Source organism: Aegilops tauschii, chromosome 5, assembly GCF_002575655.3.
Source record: "Aegilops tauschii subsp. strangulata cultivar AL8/78 chromosome 5, Aet v6.0, whole genome shotgun sequence".
NCBI classification, from domain to species: domain Eukaryota; kingdom Viridiplantae; phylum Streptophyta; class Magnoliopsida; order Poales; family Poaceae; genus Aegilops; species Aegilops tauschii.
In genome coordinates, this window is record NC_053039.3 from 329,641,970 (window position 1) to 329,664,076 (window position 22,107).

General features: G+C 42.0%; 3 protein-coding genes across 11 annotated transcripts; 1 reads left to right on the forward strand and 2 right to left on the reverse strand.

Moving 5' to 3' along the window:
- The first annotated feature begins 987 nt into the window (after window positions 1–987).
- Window positions 988–6,071, forward strand: LOC109774499 (probable plastidic glucose transporter 1). Of its 2 annotated transcripts, none has more exons than XR_006664197.2 (12): window positions 988–1,349; window positions 1,433–1,565; window positions 2,691–2,891; window positions 3,045–3,144; window positions 3,278–3,390; window positions 3,811–3,904; window positions 3,981–4,131; window positions 4,455–4,601; window positions 4,684–4,757; window positions 4,959–5,173; window positions 5,279–5,393; window positions 5,508–6,071. XR_006664197.2 is itself a non-coding variant. In XM_020333226.3 (12 exons), the coding sequence occupies exons 1-12, from the start codon at window positions 1,112–1,114 to the stop codon at window positions 5,703–5,705; spliced, it is 1,653 nt and encodes a 550-aa protein (XP_020188815.1). In that variant the 5' UTR covers window positions 1,000–1,111; the 3' UTR covers window positions 5,706–6,071. The 2 variants fall into 2 exon arrangements, 1 of the variants encoding a protein (XP_020188815.1); XM_020333226.3 differs by having other exon boundaries at window positions 1,000–1,349; window positions 4,959–5,047.
- Window positions 6,072–8,528: 2,457 nt separating this feature from the next.
- Window positions 8,529–14,148, reverse strand: LOC109774497 (type IV inositol polyphosphate 5-phosphatase 9). Of its 5 annotated transcripts, XM_073500326.1 has the most exons (9): window positions 11,892–14,148; window positions 11,765–11,792; window positions 10,729–10,907; window positions 10,542–10,649; window positions 10,120–10,438; window positions 9,831–10,021; window positions 9,358–9,466; window positions 9,103–9,254; window positions 8,529–9,006 (listed from the first exon to the last, which is right to left on the reverse strand). In XM_073500326.1, exons 3-9 carry the CDS (start codon window positions 10,854–10,856, stop codon window positions 8,847–8,849), a joined length of 1,167 nt encoding a protein of 388 aa, XP_073356427.1. In that variant the 5' UTR covers window positions 10,857–10,907; window positions 11,765–11,792; window positions 11,892–14,148; the 3' UTR covers window positions 8,529–8,846. The 5 variants fall into 5 exon arrangements, with proteins under 5 accessions (XP_073356427.1, XP_073356426.1, XP_020188810.1 ...); XM_073500325.1 differs by having other exon boundaries at window positions 11,765–14,148; XM_020333221.4 differs by lacking the exons at window positions 11,765–11,792; window positions 11,892–14,148 and adding an exon at window positions 10,956–11,502 and having other exon boundaries at window positions 9,103–9,209; window positions 10,729–10,871.
- Window positions 14,149–14,263: 115 nt separating this feature from the next.
- Window positions 14,264–21,075, reverse strand: LOC109774498 (uncharacterized). Of its 4 annotated transcripts, none has more exons than XR_006664198.2 (9): window positions 20,465–21,075; window positions 18,668–18,706; window positions 18,523–18,593; window positions 17,977–18,041; window positions 17,783–17,875; window positions 17,565–17,657; window positions 16,187–16,602; window positions 14,824–14,885; window positions 14,264–14,533 (listed from the first exon to the last, which is right to left on the reverse strand). XR_006664198.2 is itself a non-coding variant. In XM_020333224.4 (8 exons), the coding sequence occupies exons 1-8, from the start codon at window positions 20,854–20,856 to the stop codon at window positions 14,882–14,884; spliced, it is 1,173 nt and encodes a 390-aa protein (XP_020188813.1). In that variant the 5' UTR covers window positions 20,857–21,075; the 3' UTR covers window positions 14,537–14,881. The 4 variants fall into 4 exon arrangements, 2 of the variants coding, with proteins under 2 accessions (XP_020188813.1, XP_020188814.1); XR_006664199.2 differs by having other exon boundaries at window positions 16,182–16,602; XM_020333224.4 differs by lacking the exon at window positions 14,264–14,533 and having other exon boundaries at window positions 14,537–14,885.
- Between the last annotated feature and the right edge of the window lie 1,032 nt (window positions 21,076–22,107).

Sequence of the window (22,107 nt, forward strand, 5' to 3'; positions counted from 1 at the left end):
CTTAAAAAAGTCCTATGACTTATTAAACAAACATGGCCTTAGCTTCCACCGTAGGCATCATCTCACTAGGACCCATCACTTCAGCCTTTTCACACCTGATGCTCTCTCTCGTGACCTGCCTCCCATGTGTGAGCTCATCTTCCTCTTGCTTTTACACTCTAAAGTTGGCTTTTGTCAGTGAGAAAGCGGGTTTCTCTGCAGGATCCCGTTTCACACTGCAAGTAGCAGGTTGGAATGAGGTGGAGCATTTGAGTTGACGTGGTGTGCTAGGGCACTGGTCCAACGTGGAGCGTTGTACATGCTCTAATTACATGTTGTTTCCACTCAACAAGTTGTTTCTAATGACATATGGCATTTCACACTTGTATACAAGAAACAAGTGTGTGTTTTATAAGAAAAAGGGACATGAGAGAGTAGGGCGTTTTGGTGCCCAGGCTCATCTGCACCCGGTTAGAAAAAAATCGTAAAAACTACAAAACAAATTCAAAAAATTCCATTTTTTTTTTGTGTGGTAGAAAATTTGATGCGTGAGACCCGCTCCAAATTTCAAGTCATTTGGACATCTGAGCAGCTCTCAGCAAAAAAGACAAATCGGGTCAAAACAGTACATGAACAGTAAACATTTTTACAGACCCCCAATTTGTCTTTTTTGCTGAGAGCTGCTCATATATCCAAATGACTTAAAATTTGGAGCGGGTCTCACGCAACAAATTGTCTACCACACAAAAAAAATAGAATTTTTTAAATTTTTCTAGTATTTGTTTTGATTTTTTTCGTCAGCTTGGGTGCAGAGATGGATTTTCGCATGAGCCTAGTTGAGTTTCCAAGTTAGGAAAACAAAAGCTTGCATTTTTGCAAAAAAAAAATTAAAGAAAAAAATCTTGTGCTCACTTTCAGTCAAGCAGGTGACAGTGTGACACGTGGCCACTGCTTCTTCACGAGCCATGGTACAAACTGGCCCCACATAAAATCAGCTGTTCCGCGTCGCGGCTTCCCCTTCACCCGTTTCCTCTGCGCGCGCTCGCCTACCTCCCAAATTCGTTCGCTACTTCCCCACTCCGCCCCTCGCCCGCCGGCTGCTCGACGAATTGCCCGTCCCGTCGCCCGAACGATGATGCCGCCGACGCCGCTTGCCGCGATGCTTATCCTTCCCTCGGCGCCCTCGCTGCGACCGCGGCTCGGCCTCGGGCCGTCCTCTAGCCGCGCGCGCGGAGTCGCCCTCCGTGCCCTGCCGGGCCGCCTCGAGCTCTGGCACCCACGCCTCGCCGCCGTAGAGAGCGGGCCTCCTTCCAGCCAATCTTCTGCCCCGCCTCCTCAGCTTAGCTCGGAATTGCTGGGTGGCATGTCAGGTTCGGCATCCGTTGCTTCTTTGTTGCTCGTGCACGTGTTGGTGCGTTGATGTAATGATGCGAGCTTTCGCTGTTCTTGACAGGATTGGATGCGGGGTTCGGAGGCGGTGGTGGTGGTGGAGACGGAGGTGGTGACGCTGATCTCGGGTGGGTGCGGGTGTTCCCGCACGTGCTCACGGCGTCCATGGCCAATTTCCTCTTTGGCTACCACATTGGGTGCGTAAGAGAATACTACCTCCGTCGGTCCGTCCCAAAATAACTGTCTTTGGTTTAGTACAACTTTGTACTAAAGTTGTACTAGTCTATGTTACTACTCCCTCCGTTCGGAATTAATTGTCGTGGAAATGAATGTATCTAGACGTATTTTAGTTCTAGATACATCCATTTCCGAGACAAGTAATTCCGAACGGAGGGAGTACCTCTATAGTGGGGAGTAACATGTGCGTGGTAACATGCAACACTTTATTTATTAGGCTATAGACTCATTTTGCCTTGATATGTGTGATGTTACTCATACTACTAGTAACTAGCTATGTTAGACTACCCACAATGGGAGTAACATAGGTAGTAACATCACACATATCTAGGTTAAATAGATGATGTAGCATGCAATAAATGAAGAAAGGGATGAAAGTGGTAACATAGCTAGTTACTACTAGTATGAGTAACATCACACATATCAAGGCAAGATGTGTCTATAGCCTAATAAATGAAGTGCTCCATATTACCACACATATGTTACTCCCCACTATAGAGGTAGTAACATAGGCTAGTAACATGGGCATGTTACTAGTCTATGTTACTACCCATTGTGGCTAGTCTTACCACTTTCCTCCATTTCTTCATTTATTGCTTGCCACATCATCTATTTTATCTAGATATGTGTGATGTTACTACCTATGTTACTCCCACTGTGGGTAGTCTTACAATCACATATCCTTTCTACGAGTGTTGAACTGGACGTGCCACTTATGTGTTCTTTCTGAATTAGATCTGAAGTTTAAAATTTAGAAAACATGCATAGACCCTAACTTGTTTTCGAATATCTTTGATTAGTAATTTCAATCAGTTGTTATGCGGTAGCTGGTAGTCACATCATTACTACATAAATTTTGTATAGGAAATGGTGCAGCTGTCATCAAAATTCATGTGGCTTCAAAGAAATTTAAATGATCAATGTAAGTTGGATGTGAACACTGAATTTGGAATGTGTCCTGAAGTATGTGTATTTGGCTGTTTAATGGACTATACATTGCAATGTTATTTTCAGTTTACTGGTGCTGATATCTATGTTATGTTAAAACATTCTAGTAAACTCTCGGTGCATGATGTAATTTGCAGGGTCATGAATGGTCCGATAGAGGATATTGCACGAGAGCTTGGTTTTCAAGGAAATCCATTTCTCCAAGGTCTTGTGGTCAGCATATTCATTGTCGGTGCATTCTTTGGGAGCTTAGGCTCGTCTGCGCTAGTTGATTATTTAGGTTGTAAAAGGACTCTTCAGATTGATAGTATTCCATTAATTCTTGGGGCTTTCATCAGGTACTTTTCCTACATTCGTAGGTTTATGGAGTTTCTTCTTCTAACTGCTGCCGTAACATAGTTGTACAGAAGTTAACATCAAATTCAGTCTTTCCTCTTAACAGCATGTCCATTTCATAAACATCGTTTGTTACGTCTAAAACAATAATACAGTGCACAGGCACATTCGTTGGATGAGATGCTCCTGGGAAGGTTCCTTGTTGGCATTGGAATTGGCGTAAATACCGTGCTTGTTCCAATATATATCTCTGAGGTACACTTCAGAAATGTGATGCTTCAGAATTGAACGGCAGTGCGATAGCACTATGCTTAGTCTTATACCCAGTTCTCATGTCTATATATCTCTGTTTCAATGTTCACTCTTTTTGCATGCTACTACATACTAGGTTGCTCCAACAAAATACAGAGGCACTTTGGGTACTCTATGCCAGATTGGAACATGTTTAGGAATAATTGCTGCACTTTCCTTGGGGATACCTTCTGAAAGTGATCCACATTGGTGAGGCACCTTTCGTTGGCTTTTCTGCTATGTTAATGATGTAAGTTATCATTGGTTTAATTTTTTTACAGTGCCCGTGATCATGGAACAGATTCATAACATGTATTAATCAGCAGATTCATAACCTTCTTTCTCACATATCTCAGTAGTATAGAAGAATAGAACCAATGCAAAGGTTATTAATTGTTGAAATAAATCTTAGTCATATGAAGAATATTGCACTGTTACAGCTTTACAGGAGCCCAAATTTCTAGCTTTAACTACTAAGCCTCGAGATTTTACATATTAAAACAAACACTTTGATTTTGAACACTTCACATTTTTGTTAAGCTTTGTGAACAAATTTATAACCACATGCATTTTATTTTTACTAGATTCTTAACATGTTGCCTAATTAATATTTTGGGTTCCTTTCCATAGGTGGCGAACAATGCTTTATGCAGCATGTGTGCCTGGTTTTTTCATTGTTGTTGGAATGCAATTCGCCGTTGAGAGTCCACGCTGGCTTGCCAAGGTGTGCCTTCACCGCTTAATTGTGAGTTTCATTTAGTTGATCAAGACCCTTCGCATCAGTACATTCTATCATGTAGGTTGGGAGATTAGATGATGCCAGAAAAGTGGTAGAGAATATTTGGGGAGTTGCTGAAGCGGAGAAGGCCATGGAAGAAATGAAATCTGTTGTTGCAAATGATGATTCACAGGCTAGCTGGTCAGAACTTCTGGCAGAACCCCACAACAGAGGTTGTTTCCATTACCTTTATATTTCCTTTTGCTGTTCCTTCTTTTGGTCTCTCTTACTGATATGAATAACCATATGCTTGTGAACTGTATATGTTTGGATTTGTACATGCCTGCTTATGTGGTATGGATGTGCACATTCCAGCGCTTACGTGCCCGCTTGAGGTTTTGCATCTCATTTTTGCATAACTTTGAACACAAATATCATTCTTTCTCCACACACCTTTTGTAAAGGAGAGGCCATGACCTTGCTTGGAAGCAGTTGTTTTTTTTGTATTATTATGATTTTTTTCATTAGCAATAAATATTCTCTAATGTATATGCAGTTGCATTGATTGGAGGGTCGCTTTTCTTTCTGCAACAGTTTGCTGGAATAAATGGTGTTCTCTATTTTTCATCATTAACATTCCGTGATGTTGGTATTACGAGTGGTATTTTGGCGAGCTTATATGTTGGAATAACCAACTTTGGAGGTTAGTTAAACTCCATTATTCATGTTCCTCTATGTTGTATCTTATTCATAAACTTATGTACCATGTTTTGGAGGAGTTTTAGGGGCACTTGTTGCTTCAAATTTGATGGACAAGCAAGGACGGAAGAATCTTTTGATAGGGAGCTATCTTGGAATGGTATGCAGCATTTTTCAGGCAGTCCAACATAATCTTGTATTTTTTTGTAAAAAAATATCTGCATTTTCCTTTTGTTGGGGGGTTGATGAGGAGTATACTATTCCTTTGGTGCGCTGATATGGTTATCCTGATAGTCGGTGTTCTTTGTTCAAATACTGCTCTTGTTAAAAAAATCTAATGCCACTTTCTTCCCATTTGCAGGCATTTGCTATGTTCCTCATAGTGTTTTCCATCAGCTTTCCCCTTGATGAAGGCGTTGGACATACCCTCTCAGTTACCGGAACTCTTTTGTATGCACTTTTACCATCTTTCTCTCTAGCATATTCCTCATCCCATGGTCCACAGCAATTTAAAATGTGACTAAACCTCATTGCACTGCAATCACTTGACAGTTGTGACAAATGATCAGAATCTTGGTTAGAGACCTCACTCATGCTATTTGTGTTTTACTAGTATTGAAATTGGCTAGGTACGTCGCTCTTTTGTCCATGTGTATAGAAAACTTATGATTGCATTTTCAGGTACATTTTTACTTTTGCTCTTGGTGCTGGGCCAGTCACTGGAATTATCATACCTGAGCTGAGCAGTGCCCGGACACGCTCAAAAGTTATGGGGTTCAGCTTCACTGTACATTGGGTATGCACTCTACTCACTCTGTATCAAAAGACGTACTTTACCAGTATTGTCCTGTCTCAAAAAAAAAACTGTCCTGTCTACCCCTATATGCTTATGGAATTGATTGTTTGTCAGATATGTAATTTTGTGGTGGGACTATATTTCCTGGAGCTTGTAAAGTTGTTTGGCGTCGGAGCGGTGTATGCAGGTTTCGGTGGAGTCTCCTTGCTGTCCGCACTTTTCGCTTACAATTTCATAGTTGAGACAAAAGGACGTTCTCTTGAGGAAATTGAGATGTCTCTGAGCCCTGCTGCCCCAGGGGAACGAAAGTAGAACAGGTTGTTGTATCAAGTCATGCGGATGGGCCAAAAATGAATGGCATTCAACTGCCTCGATGAGTTTTTGAACCGAGAAGTACATGCACTCCAATGCCTGTGGGTATATCTGCTGGAGGTTATGTAGAAGCAGTAGCTCTTTAGCAGCAGCAACAATTTGTTGCGCACAAACACAGTTTCACCTAACTTCAATCATTATGCCCATGTATGCAATAGATCACTGTAATTGCTAACACACCTCAGTTGATAATAGCGCTAGCCATTGGTGTACTGTCTAAATACTGGGTAGAGGAAATACCATTCTTGTATATATGTAGTAGTTTGCAGTTCTTTATACATGAATATATTTTTTTGTGGGTCTTCATACTTGAACATTATGTGCACTTCCAAAGATGTGTAGTCATAGCATCTTGAGGGCAACGTATCCTAAACAACTTGATAGTTTCAACTTGGCATTCAAAGTACTCCCTCCATCCTACATTACTTGTCGCAGAAATCGATGTATCTAGATGTATTTTTAGTTCTAGATATATCCATTTTTACGACAAGTAATTCGGGACGGACAGAGTATTTCTCGGGTGCAAGGAAAACAAATCTGCTGTGAGTAGCGACCGTTTCACATCCATTTGCCTTCTTTATTTTATTTTGCAAAGTGCACGGATTCGAAGTTGGAACTTTTTCAAGAGCACATAACAGACTCTCGTAGATTACGCTTTTTTTTTTCTACAGACGCATATCTGCAGAGCACTTCTTGTAAAAGCCCCACATCTCAACAGACGCACGCAGCCACAAGGAAGCACTTTATACGCGCTGGTCATTCGCCGCTGAGGCACCCGCGTTGGAGATATTATCACAGGTGTTAGCAGCCACAACTCCCAGGGCAAATCAAGGCCATGCATAGATTTCCTTTCTTTTACTTTGAAACAAGGTTGCTAGACCTGCCTAGGTGACGAGTATTTTTAAGAGCTAATCGCAACAAAAAAATATATTTTAAGAGCTGTGCAGTGTGCACACACACGCTTCCACCCACTGCATGACCCGCGTCCTACTTACTGCGACTATGCCTCACCTTAGTTAACTCGAGAGGAAAGCGAGCGGAGCTGATATTGTCTCGACTGCTCGCTTGGCTATGCTACTCCCGTATCCTGTACGGGTAATAACACAAACCCGCCTTCCTCCGCTCCGCTCCGCCCACCCCACCCCCCAATCTCAAGATAACATTCTTGGGATTATTTAATTTGCTCGACGTAACCAGCCCCAACTCTCTGATAGGATGCTCGTGGTAAACCGTGAGCAATGACCGACCGGCCTTTCTTTGGTCGTCGTTGTTTATTGGGGCAGAGGCGTGGAGATCTTTTGGTGAGGTATTGCGAGTGTTGAATGTTCAAAAGGAGTGGAGATATTTCGATGCACGTCTCGAAGATATCTGGTAGTCGGCAACTACCTGCCTAAGCATGGATGACGGTTTAACAGCAGGCCGTGCAATTTTCTTTAGTTTGCTCAAATGGTTATGTTTATCGCTTTCTGTGGCCATCATATGACCACCCGAGTATTCTAGTGTTTCTGTAATAGTAAGTGTGAAACTGAATCTCAATCGCAGGGACTGGCTGAGTTTTCTCTTCCGTTGTCGCAAGGAAAAGAAATGAAGCATTTGTAATTTCATGAAATAGTTTGTGCAGCACATTTGATGCTTAAAAAAGCCAGCGTGGTAGGACGACATGTATATTCCCGGAGCCCAGGGAGTATCATGTAAAAGAATTTAGTCTAGCCGTCCATTGGTCTAAATTTAAAGCTCATGCAATGGCACCTTGCTTTTGAATGTTCTCCCCCATCCATGACAAGTTGATGACAGCGTCGGGTCCATTGTTTTTTTTTTTGAAAGATCCAGGCTTGCTGGCTTTTCATTGGCTTAGCAGGGGAGAGTTACAAAATTGTGATCAAGCGATCCAGAAAAAAAGATGATGTTTTTCAGAGGTGAAGTAGGAGGGAGCACGCACGAACGCTCAAAACTCACCACTACGTAACAAAAACAAGGCCTATATCTCACGTTATTTCCCCGAAAGGGGGCGCTATGGCATGGGCTCCGGCGAGTCTCCATTGCTCGATATCTCTCCGGCAGGCTTCTATCACGCTAAGCGCATTCGGCGTCTTTCCTCTGAATGTGCATCTGTTTCTCTCCAGCCAGATGTGCCAGGCGATCATGGCCACTATGGTCTTGACTCCTCTTTTTTCCCTTGGCGCCGCAGAGTTGAAGATTGTGGTGACAGTCTCGGTTGTTGTTTTGCTTGAGCTCCAGGAGGCCGGTGAGAGTGCCACACAACCCCCCCAAGTGGCTGCTCTTGACCAAACTTCCCGTGAGATGCTGCACTTCCATAGCAGGTGGAAAGAAGACTCGAGGTTGCAGCAGCATAGTTGACAGAAATATGGATTTTCCCATCCCCTACATTGCAGTCGGTCGTTGCACCAGAGCCGGTTGTGGTGGAGTAGCCAGAGATAGAATTTGATCTTCCCATGAACCCAGATCTTCCACACCAATCTTTTCATGGCCGATGTTGTCTGCGAGGGAATTGGGAGTTGTATGCTGACCTCGTCGGGTCCATTGTTGCAAGCCACGGGATCTACCTTTAAGCAACGGCCACACATTTACAAGAATGTGACACGGGAAGTGTGTCCAAACAGGTGCCGCACCTCGTGTTTGAGATCAGCATCATCTCTAAACATCATAGTGAGGATTGACAGGAAAGGCACTGTTACGTGCCTAGTTGTTCAAGTGGATCTTGTAATACTAATTCAGGAATTAAGAGCTGAAACATCAGGTCACTACGTTCAACTGGAAAACTCCTAATTTCTTTTAGCCATAATGTGTACAAAATACTTGCTAGGTAAATACTCCCTCTGTAAACAAATATAAGACGTTTTAGAGATGAGGATGAGAACAAAAAATTTATACAGCGTCACTGATAAGAACATCAGACTAGTCTACTTCCCAGTTGCACACTGGTCGCCAATGAACGCTCAAGATCTCGTCAAAATCCATCATGGTTTCGCTATGTCCGTGATTGTTCCATATTTTAGATCGGACGGCAGTGCCTCTGGTTGGATGGTGCATAACTTCCATCTCGACCATCGGCTGCAGAGTTCAGCGCATGAAGCCACCAATAGAGTCCTCCGCATCTCCCCTGATCCTGCACTCAGCAATGAAACCAGCTCTCACCGGCCGGTGGTCTGACAACTTGTAGTCGCAGGTCCCATATTGGATTTGTTTCAGGCCCTTGCCGCGCCAAAGAATGCGATCACACCTGCACACGAAAAGTTACACAACCAAGGTCACATTAATTTGTCCCTGAGACAATCCCATCTCATGTACATCATTCTTAGGCATCAAGCTAGCTGACCATGCGGGAGCACGCTTCTTCTCCCCTCGCGCTGCTTCGAAGCACCAGTAGTACTGATCAGAGTTTGGCTGGTACTTGTAGGTGGGAGAGAAGGTGACCGGCCCTTCCTGAAAGCCCTCAAAAAGCCGACCCGTTGAGAATTCAGACACTAGCTGCGATAGTACCGGGAGGAAAAGGAAAAACATAGTGGTATTTAGTAATTTTTCTGGTGGTATTGTTAAGGATGGCAGATCAGGTTAGCTCGGCGAATAATACCTGATCGTTCTCTAACAAGGTGGACCAGTTCTTAGCTTTCACCAGCAACCTTGTCTCAGGCTCTTCCAGTGATATCCTATAATTCAAGTCACCGAGCAAAACTACTTGGCTGCACAAATGATAACAGGAGACACAGAATAAATGTCATGAACAAATCGTCGCTACAAATTAAGACAAAAATAAGCAACACAGATAGTAACGTATGTATAACATCATCTAGCATCTTGCTGGATTCGTACTTCTCAGTTGGGATGCCCTTATGTCACATCAAACTAAGGACTAAAGAATGCAATCATTGGAATAACGTCAAAGCTAATCCACTGCATAGGGATTAATATCCGTGGTTGTTTGATACTAGAGCACAAATTTTAAAGATGCCTTGGGATTGCCTGTTGAAGAAATCTGAGAGGAACACCAAAGGCAAAAGATATAGGAACACATGAGGTCCGTGAGCTGGGCTACTGTGAACTTACTCATGATCGAGGATTTTCTTTGGCAGTTTTTTATTTCCACCACCACCACCATGAAATCTCGTCCTTGCAAGTATATCCGCTGCATCAAAATTCCTCAGCAGCACATCCCCTTGTTTGCCACCTGAAGCCAGGTGACAACAAACAACACAAAAGCTCGTCTCATGCAGCAGAAATCGAACTGATACTGAACCCTGCAATCCACATATCAACATACATGGCCAACAGTCATGAGATTGTGCAGATGAATGATGCACACTTCTTAATACTCATGAATGCAAGCAATGTGTACCTTGTTCCCTAGATAGCCCATGATACCCGAACCAACACATGACGCATCCAGATGGTGAATGTATAACCTAAGATTGCTTCTCACCCAGACTGAGGTAAAGATGCCCACCATCTGCTTGCTCCTGATGCATATAAAGCACTCCTCTTGTCCAAAGCTTTCCATTGCACTACTATTTGTAGTTGTATGCTGCAACTGTGCTCCGTCTCGTGTCTTCTTTTTGTTTAGTGCCTTCCCAATTAGTGAGTTCCACTTTGTAGAGATACACCTCTTGCTAGGACCAAGCACATTTACTGCATTTAGTGGCACTATTTCTTGGAACCTAAAACACCATCAGCACACAATATTATTCAGCTAGAATTAAGCAGCACTAATAACATTAGATGGGTTGGCACTTAGCACGTTGAACTGAACTAGATACTCACCCTAGAACATAGATGTCATAGGAGTTAGCTCTTGTATCCAACCAATCCTCCAAGTCCAGATCATCTGTTGGTGCTATGCCGCCAATATTCCAAGTACTAGCAAACACCCTTCATGTCCACAAGACATTGTCAGGAACGAAATGCAATGAACGAACTTGGGTGCTATGAGGTATACCACAAAAATCACCTGTATTTCAGTGTATCCTGCCTATCCAAGGGACTCTTTCCCAAGGTCTCATCCACTATGCCTGAAACATCAGAGATGGATTGATCGCCATGTAGCTCCTGGTGGTGCAGTATCTTATTTGTAGTCATCCTTGGCAGGATGATCTAGAAGAAGAACATCAGATGTTATATGCTTCAACTCTGCAACAGAGAAAAGAAAGGCGTAGTTACAAATGCATGTTGGCTCACTTGTCCAAACTTCCTGTTCTCTCCCATGTTGTGGTAGCCTACTATGGACAAGGAAGAGATTGGCTTGCTGTCTAATAGTGGCATGCAGCAAGTAATCATAAACACAGCAAATGCTGCAAATATATAGCTGAGCAAATGGGCAGGAAAGAAAAGGGAGAAAGCAGTAGCTAAGATGTTGACAGAGTTGCAAGTCAAGAGGCTTCTCATTGTTTCCACCAACTCCAAAAATGTTTTTTTTTTCTCTTTTGTGCAAAACTTAAAATGTTCACATGATACATAATTGGTCCAAGACATGTTAAGCTTTCTGTAGACCAATTAGTTGACTGCTGGTTCTGATCTTAACAGATGATAACAGCTAGTTTATAATTTTGGCGTCACTCATGTCAATGGCTCAATGCTAAAATAATATAAATAGTACCAAGATATTACAGGTAACATCAGGAGAAAAAAATGATCAAGTGGCATAAGAAATAATGTAAATATGCAATCCAAAGTGTTCTGATAGGCGAGCTACACTGTCATGCTTGATTGGCTGGGGAAGAAGCCATTCTCTGTTGAATAATGGCTGGGTGGGAATATAAAAAGGCCCACTTGTGCAACTTGCTTACCTAATATATATTGTTATTATTATCTGTTTGTGATGACACCTTTGGTTTTGGCACGAAAACCACAAACTGGTGTTTCAACTTTGCTAGAACTTGGACTTATGTATGTAGCTATTTGCATGTGTCCACTATCTGAAAAGATCTCAAGACTACGTTTCTCGGAAGGAGAAAAGGAAAGATAGAGAAAAGATCTCAAGGTTGTACCAGCTTTGTGCCATGGTGTGGATAGATCCTGCAGGTGGCATGTGGCACATAGACCCAAAAAGATCATATTAGAGTTAATGCGCTCAATTATGTGTTTTTAGTAACAAAAATGTCGTAGTAGGCTTACCTCTGCCTGAATTCCAAGTGGAAGATATTATTACATTTGATACTTATCAGGTTGGGCTCCTCTTCACAGAGGAGAAAAACAATTACTCCCTCCGTTCCATATTAGTTGTCGCTCAAACGGATGTATCTAGCACTGAAAAACGTCTAGATACATCCGTTTCAGTGACAACTAATATGGAACGGACGGAGTACTGATAGTGAATTCATGGGCTCCTCTTCACAGAGGAGAAAAACAATTACCAATAGTGAATTCTTCAGAGAGGAGAAAAACAATTACCAATAGTGAATTATTCACAGAGGAGAAAAACAATTACTAACGGTGAATTCATGGGCCAGGTACTAGAGAAAAATGAACAGAAAAACCCATGTTGTATATTTTAGTTCTAGTGGTCATGGAGACGCTACAAGTAGGTGATTTGACAAAAGAATCACAAAAGAGCAATAAAAGAATAAAAAAAGGGACATCAAAAGAGACAAGCAAGCACCTCTAGGCAAGACTAGTGCCCATCGTCCATTTTCCCAAACAGCCAAATTGGAGGCTACTAGCTTGTCCCATGTTTCTTCATTGGACAAGGCACCATTCTCATGAAACCATCATCGTTCTTTTTGCACCGAGGAAAACCAAGGCAGGAGTAGGATGGTCCCGAACCAGAAGAGGAAAAATTGTGTTCGTGCATTTCTATGAGAGACCTAAGTACCTAACTACACATTGGAATGTAGTCGCGCACAGCTGTGGGAATCTAAAAGCAGGTTTGTAACCACATGCCCACATGTATCATCATCCTGATCCTAGTAAATGGACGGTGGTGGTTCCCAGCGAGTCTCCCGTTGCATACCATTAGTACTACTAGAAGGCTAGTGGCTAGATGAACAAGCAGACAGTGTATAAGTTGCCAACCCTCGGGTCAAGAGATGCTGTGTGCATGCGATAGTTTTCTGGAAATTGTATGCATACAAATAACAAGAATAATGTGAAATTAGTCAAGCATTCACAACGACCCGTTATAAAAAATCAATCTTACATTCAACCACTAACAGCGGTATGAATGAGAAACATATTTGGGTACTGTTACTTAACTTATAATATTATTACAAACATTTCAACCACCGTGACAAGTTCATATTTTAAGAGTTTGACTGAAAAAACATCATACATATCCATTTTCAATGGCAGTTTATCAATATCAATCATCAGAGTACCATATAACTCAATAACATGTTACTTAAAAAAAATTATGTACAATCTTCTGTATACTACTGATAAACAGGTATACACCTTTTATCTATAAACAAGAACAAGAAGAGCATACAATGATACAATATATCTGGTGTACCTCCAGTTCGAAGTATATGAGGTTTAAAAATAAATATTGGACTTGGAACTACTAAACACGCAAAGAAAAGAGTTGCCAATTAACTATTCCCTCCGTTCCAAAATACTAGATGTTCTAGGTCTGTCCTAAGTCAAAACTTCTTTAAGTTTGACCGTGTACAGGAAATTTTGCTAATATCTACAACATCAAACATCTATACTATGAAAATATATTTTATGGTTAAGCTAATGAACTAATGTGGTGCTGTAAATGTCTGTATAGTTTTATGTAGACTTGGTCAAAAGTTAAAGAAGTTTGACTTAGGACAAACTTTGAACTTCAAGTATTTTGGAACGGAGGGAGATTTTATCATGAGTCAATATTACAAGCACACATTACAGATATTTAGATAAATGGCACAGTAAACAACTGTGCAAGCAACCTTGATGAGATCTTGACAAAGAACGGACTGGTACCAGCTCACTTGAGTTGCATGGTCAACTTGGATGATGTAGACGATGCAGATCGAAGAGCCACAAGCACGCGACTCAGAGGTTATCTACAGGTCAGCTTACATACATAATTTGAGTAGCATAACTCCCATCACAGTTAGTTTCCACATCGATGTGATCATGGATCTCACAATCCCATAATAACTTACGTTATTCAACTCCGAAAACATGATCACGTCTGAGCTAGATACATGGTGCCTTCTCTCTTATGACGATGGTAGGAAACCCACTATAACTTCAGTAATATTGAGAAATAAAAGTTAAGCAAAGGAGATATCTGATTGTTCAACTGTCACTAGATGCCTTCCGTAAAATGGATAGGAACTAGGAGTATATATTTTTGTGTACATGCAAACAAGTGATCGGGGTTTCTGCGGTCAGTGACAAATAAGAATGTCTGCCTTCTGTAAATATCAAATAACACTTGATCGATTGCAGCATTTTATGAACTGTTAATTCACTGCATGCACCTAATTGGCACTTGTTACACAACCATATCACGGAAACTTCAGCACAGAGGGATAGCAAAACAAACCAATACCACCACAGGAAAGCAAATCTCCATTGGTAAAGAAAATAACTGGTGCATAATGCTTGACACAAGATATCCACTTCATATAAATTAGTGTATATCATCAATAACTTGTCGAGAGCAGTTCTATATATTTGCAAATTGATACACTTTTTTACAATAGCATAACTGATGACAAGATGGACACTGAGTTGCACCTTTTTTTTTTCTGTCAAGTTGCAGTTGCAGTATTTCTATATTATAATTTATTGGAGATGAGCTGAACTGTACCCAGCATGAACTGTATCTGTTCCATATAAATTAGTGTATATCAATCAATAACTGGTCAAGAGCAGTTCAATATATTGTCGAACTTTCTACTGATAATAGCACAACTGATGAAAAGATGGACACTGAACTACACATTTTTTACTGTTACAAGTTCCAATTCCAGTATTTCTATATTGTCATTTACTGGAAATGAGCTGAATCTGTATCTGTTTCAGAACCCATCAAACACCATGTACAAAGACAAACGATGTACAAACCAAAATTTCAAAGGAAACGATGCATGCTGTTGTGGAACAGAGGGGGTACCTCAAACCTCATACAGATATCTTCTGATAATAGTTTAGGTACAAATTTGTGAACAACACTACCTGCGAGATGCACAAAGAAATAGGGTTGAATTTATGATATCAGAGATGGTCACACCACATACACGAGAGCGACATATTTGCGACCAATAAGATGTGAATCTTCCACCATTTTTCAGAAATTAAAAAAGATATAGCCATGTCGGTATAGCTGGTACAGAAGGATGGACTTCAAATTATAGTGCAGTTGACACAAAAAGAAAGTTCATATATATCATCTTTGCCTTCAACAGCACAGATGCATAACACAAGAACTGAAAGAGATACACATATATTACTCATATGTGCACAAGCATGCAAGCGGTGCTGTAAGTGGTTAGATTGCACTGTTGCACAAAAAGATACATTAATAAAACATCTTGCTGCACAGACAAAAGGCTAATAATATGCACACACCAATAGTAGTCATGGTTTTTAAGGATAAAAAACTATGATCCTCCAATGTAATCTATCCCACATCATCATTTCATTTCAGAAACAACCATCATACCTCAAAATTTAACATAGAAGCAAATGGCATCTGCAAGTATGTTATGTACATTACATGCCCTATCTAAAGTGCAACCTTTGTTAGAAGCAAAATTATATAGCATTAGTTTACTTCATCATGATTAGATGAAATAACCAATACACCAATGAAGTCTGACTCAACAAAGGGAGAAGCATATCGACATCCTATTGGCTATAGCATGATGTAGTATGCTATTAAGATCATGGTATTGATAGTTTTGGGACTAACAAAATATGTAACCATGAAATGTTGCCTGGTTATAATATCTGCAGACAGAGCTACCATTATAACTTACGCCACACGAGACTGTAATAGGGGTTGGACTATGTTACTGGCAAGTGGCAATCCATCAAAGAATAGTCAACTGTGATAACATAGCTGACACTGCACAATAACCAATACATCTCATCATTAATCTGCTTGTGCGCACATCAGTAACATATCGCCTGGCTCTATGCCCACACCATTACTATCTAAATTAAATTGATAAGTTGTGCTATCAGATGGATGATCAAAATTTACCAGAAACCAGTAAGAGCATCCAAATTCAATCCAGCAACAAATATTGAACTAATAACTTTTCTTTTTAACTAATGGAATAGAATGGAAGTACATCATTTCTTGCATAACTTACATCTCAGGTAAGCTCCTTTCATACCCTTTATTAAATAATAAATAACTAAACAAAAAATCTATGAAGACAGCGGCAGATGCTAAAACATCGTGTGTTACAACTATCTTGTCCTATATACCATGTTACAAGTGAAAGCACCTCGTAGCTGATTCACCTTACCATCTGTGGAGAGCATTAAGTCTTGAGCTCAACCAAGTGATGATGTCATTGGCTATATCATCCCTTTCAGGCTCGAAGAGAAGGTCATGTAAATATCCGTCATATAGCTTTATCGATTTATGAGTCGACATTGATGCTTGGTAAAGTCGTTGGGATGCTCTTGGGTCAGTTATCGTGTCAGCTGTCCCATGAAGAACTAGAAAAGGGACTGTAACTCGACTTAAGTTTCTCTGCAAGTATGATGATATCCGGAGGATTTCGTTGCCTGTTCTAACTCTAATCGGTCCAGTATACACAAGCGGATCTGCATACTTGATCTTCAGAGCCTCTGGATCACGGGAAACAGGAGGTCCTCTCTTATGCAAAGCACTAACCCGGTATTTCGGAGCCAACACCGAGAAGATTGGTGCAACAACCTGGTGTTGAGAATAACCAAAAAAATATAAGAATTAGGAAACAGCACTTATTTTTTTACCAAGGTTCCTACTGCAATCACTAGTACCAAATGAAACGACTGCATCCCATGTTGAAATTACCAACTAAAGTCAATTCTTTGTATAAATATAACGGAAAGAACAAATCAAAATTACTGAGAAAAACAGTGATTATTTCATAACAAAAATGCAACACTCGGTTCTACAGGAATTTAAATATGCCTCTTGTGGAATACTGAAGTTCAAACTTCACAACAAGCTATATTGCAACCCTTACAAGTTAAAATAATATTGCATGTATTCACGTCCTGCTCCACACAGAAGGTTAAAAATGCAAAATATTTTACACTATATGTCCATATAAGAGGGCAGGCCTGGCGCAGTGGTGAAGTCCTCCCCACTTGTGCCAAGAGGTCCTGGGTTCGAACCAGCCTCTCTGCATTGCACTTTGCAGGGGTAAGAGTAGGTTCTATAATCCCTCCCCAGACACCGAGAAGTGCACTGGGTCTGTCCTTTTGTATATGTCCATATAAATGAAGGAATAATAAAATGCACCTTCCTTCAATTGTTGTCATCTGTTATAGTTCATTTTTTAAACTATATGTACAACAAACATAACTAAGGAAGCATATCACAATGGCAAGTAAAAGGGACAATGGATTTTAGCACAGAATAACAATATTTCTACGTATTGACATGATAAGATCGTTTGAAATGTGGACCTAAATCTCCCCGATGTCGATAGGTATTACCCTACTAATCTCGTTCCATTCAAGTAACATCAAGCATACGAGGATAGTATTCCAGGAGTGCAAGATGTAGAAAATGGAAAGATGGGTGTTGTTCATATAACAGACCCCAGCCACAGAGCCACCCCACAGCAACCTTTGGTTAAGAAAAAACCCACAGTAACCACTAGAAATAAAGGCATCATTAAAACTTACTTTGATAATCGGATGAGATGGCTGAACATGAATAGCTGGCGAGGTCAAGATCAAACCTTCTATATGAACTTCCACACAAGGATCTAGTGCTGCCTTTGAATGATCAGCAAACAAAAGGAATATGAGTTAGTAACTTAGAATTCCAGTTATGATCTTACGGTTTAATACCACCAAGAGAATCAAACAATATTATATAACTGCTTCTTATGCCAGCATACCTTCAAAACAATAGCTCCACCTGTGGAGTGGCCAAATAAGAAGCATGGCAAACCATAGTTTTCTTCTAACACAACATCCTCTAAAAATTCTTTCTGCGCACAGAGAAACTTAGTTCAAGAAAGCCCAGATACAAAATAAGCTACGACTAGAACTCCATATCTCGACAGTTATTCAAAAGATAAAGAAACATTACCAAGTCACCAACAGCATGATCAAGTGACGAAACATAACCATGTGCGCCATCACTTCCGCCATGTCCTTGAGAGAAAAGACACGATGCAACAATTTAATAAGAAAGACTCCAGGTGCATGAGAAGGAGGAAGACTGAGAATGGAAACCAGTTCGTTCACTTCCAGGGCGCAAGCATAACAGTCATAAAGAAGAATATATCACTAACATCATTAAAAGCAGAAGAAATATTTGGTAGTAGATATATACTGTGCCATGTATATATGATATTAATTAGGTTGTTTATACTGAATAACCGCATACATAGCTGACATGGCAACAGGTATCCTGCGACTACTAAGAACAGTGTAGATTAACTTGAGCAAGACGATAACCTAATTAAATTATGAGTCTATCGACTTCATATTGTATTGTTGATCTAGTTTGAAAGAACTTAAAATCTTAAACCTCAGGTGAACTTTATAGTTGGTAGTAGGGATTACAGAGTTATGAATCTTACTAAAAGCAATAAGCAGGGCAAAGCCCAGTATATTACGGTAACTAACTCACCGATCCAATCCATCGCATAAACTTTAAGACCTTGATCATTCAACAACTTTGCAAAATGGTCATATCTTCCACTGCGGGACACTCACTGCTGTCAGCAAAACCCACTATGGAAATCATTCTTGGTATATCCATATATTATATATACCTATGCTCATTTAGACCATGTAGCAGAACAACAATACCCCTACAGGATTTGAAAAACAAAAGATGTCAAGATAAGTGTCTACAGAAAACTATATAGAAGATTATGCTGTACATCAAGTAGCACTCGGCCCATATGATGATACAGTAACAGTCAGTTAATTATACCATGCATGTAAACTCCTATATATCATACATCCTGTAAATTTTAGGTTTCCAATAGCATATATGCTGAAAATGCAAAGCATGCGGTAGCAGTGCATAATGTCTAAATATGATGTATGCATTCTTATGTTTATACAAGCTGCTCCCTCTGTTCCAAAATAATTGTAGTTCTGGGATTGTCCTAAGTCAAACTTCATTAAGTTTGACCAAGTCTATATAAAAATATATCAACATCTACAAAATCAAAATTACTTTGTTAGACTCATTATGAATTACATTCTCATATTATATATATTTGATATCGCTCAAACTCAAAAAAGTTTGACTTACGAAAATCCTACAACTTCAATTATTTTGGAACGGAGGGAGTACAAATGATTTTTTTTGTGAAGTAACATACATTTTCATTAATGTATCCCGAGTTCCCTGCCTAAGTACCAAACTATACGAAATAGCAGCATTAGTGAGCAAGTTGCCGCCAAGTGCAAACCATAATGTAGTCTTTTCCTAGATCGAATATGCTTCCACTCTGTCATTACAGGTTGACGCCAAGGGCCAACCATGACAAAGTAGTTTTCGGCCTAGACAGAAAACGGCCAAAAACTCCTTTTGTGAGTTTGTCAGTCATTATAGCTACATCCAGGTTGCTAACTCCACTTTTAAGTTGCCATAAAAGTTTGTCTTCCTTTTTTGGAGATATATGTACAGGTTTATCTGAGACAACAACAAAATGTTAAGTTTACAGCCTGCGGCTTGGTGAGCACCATCGCTTCCACTATTTTGCAGGAGTCCCTCATTTCATAACTTTGTTGTCACAATGTTCTAATAACACACTAAATATTGGATATGCTACTTAATCTAGGGATTAATTTTGCATGTGCAGCTTCACATGTAGATCCTACATTCATCTAGACATAGCCCAATTTATGACTGGGAGATTAATTAAACAATTTATCTTGTCTTCGTACTTCTGAAAAAATAAACTTAAAATCTCATCAACTAGTGCTTTCCGTGAATATCTGCAGCCCCAGCTCCATGAATCAAATAATATAGATAGTAATAAAACTCATCACCAGAAATGCCTCCCCATTATGCTTCCCCGTGCTAATGAAAAGATTCCGCCACAAGTAACCACACTGGTACAGTATAACAAAGAGACCGCCCTGAACACTTCGACAGAATGATTAGTCCCTTGTAATCTAGTCCGTGCACATAGAAATCTTAACATTAGCTAGCCTTATGGTTGGTAAACAAACATATTTGTCATGTAATCCCCCATGTTTGCATGGTCTGATCCCCACAAAATCACGTGCAAGGAACCCACAAACTTCCAGTCTCAGTAGAATATTCTGACATTCTCTCATGATTCCCTACTATCAGACAACGGGTGGCACCCCAAGACAAAAAATGCGTATGCACTACTGATGGTACTAACACAGATCAAATCAAATTGCGCCAAACTAAGTGTAACACAGATCAAATCATCTCCAACTACTAGCTTACAGAAAGCAGACACGCGTGATGCCACAACAGCGTCGAGCAGCAGAGAAAAAGCGCCGCTACTGGGTGAATCGGTGCTACTACGATAACAAATTTAATTTCCACGATGCTGCGTTGGCAAATGAGGTGTGAATACCTGACGGGGTCGGCGGCGGCGGGAGTCCACGACTGGGTGAAGAGCGTGTCTCCCCTGGCCGTCTCGAACACGGCGAACTCCCGCCTACTCCTCCCCGTCCCCGCCTCCTCCGCTTCCTCCTGCAGCCTCCGGATCGCCAGCTCGCGCCTCACAGCCGCGTCCATCTCCTCCGCCCCCCTCCACCACCTCCGCTCCCCCTCCCCCTCCCCATCCTCGGCCGCGGCCGCCATTTCCGATGCACGCGACGCGGCTAGGCAGAGCCGACTGGGCGGCAGCGGCAGCCCCCGCACCCTCGCCGCGACAGGCAGCGGGACGACGACCCGTACCACCGCCGGCAACCGCGGCGGCGGTCGGGGCGCCCTGCCCGCCGGCGAGGCCGCCGGGGCCCACATGTCGGCCGAGCGCGGCGGGTGGGTCGCTCCGAGGACGAGGGAGCGTTGGTGGAAACGGTCCCCTCGAATGGAACAGCGGGGGCGGAAGCGGGAGGGATCTGGCGATGGAAGCTTCTTCGCTTCGCGAGAAATCTGTCGTCAAGTCCCCCCTCGGTCTCTCCTTGAGCTCGCTGTTTATATTTGGCGAGAGTTTTCTAACGTAGACGTTCGCCGTGGCGCTTGGAACAACGCGGAGGTGAGGAGGTGGGCCGCACAAGTGCCGCGCTGGTAGGCGTACGGTACGCACCGATGGCACGTGGGTCCGGACGAGATGTTGAACGGGGTATAATTTTTAGACCCTGGGCCACCTTATTTCGCCCACTAACCCCTCAAAAAAACTTATTTTGTCACCTGACCTCATTTGCGCCGGACAGTAAAGCGCCACAATTGCACGTCGCCACGCCGCCCGTCAAGGCGTCATTGACCGATGATGACGACCGGCCGCCAGCGTGGCAGCCTTCAAACGTGCCTAGCCCGAAGGCGTCGCTGTTGCTGACACGCCTGTTAATACGGCGTTTAACCACAATCGAACAAACGCCTATAAATATGGTGTGCACTTGTTAATGGGTGTCACGGGTTTTGGTTAGGCGTGTATCTTACCATAAGAGAGACGCCTAGGCATCAGGCGTGTTATGGTGTTATACCGCCTGCCCGATTGTCGCTTTTGACTGCCAGGTAAAATTAAAATATGACTGCTGCGTTACTTTGATCTTTAGACGCGGCAGGGTCTGGGGAAACCCGTTGATGTGAAAGGGCATGGACTGGGGATTTAGATCGATCTTCCCTCTATCAGGCTGCAGACCTCCATCTTCATCCTTTTCGCCCCCTCCTCCATCTTCATCCTTTCCGTGCCCTCCTCCTGCTTGGCCCTCCCATTCCTTCTACCAGTTTCCATGGGTGCGCACGATATCACTGTGTCAGAGGTGAAGCGCCTCAGAGAGGAGCTCATGGCCAAGGATGCGCAGCTACGGGCCAAGGATGTGGAGCTCCGTGAGCTCCGGGAGGAGAAGAGTGACTTGCTCCTCCGTCATGAGTGTCAGCTCACGGAGCTTCATCAGTGGCAGGAGTCGACGACTAAGATGCTTCTGGCGTTGTTGAAGGAAGCGGCAGTTGTGCTGGTGCGCGAGCGCTCCGATCGTGAGGATCTCCAGGGTCGCCTGGACCGCTTGTTGGATCATGTCACCACGCAGGTGGTGAGGCTTCGCGACGCGT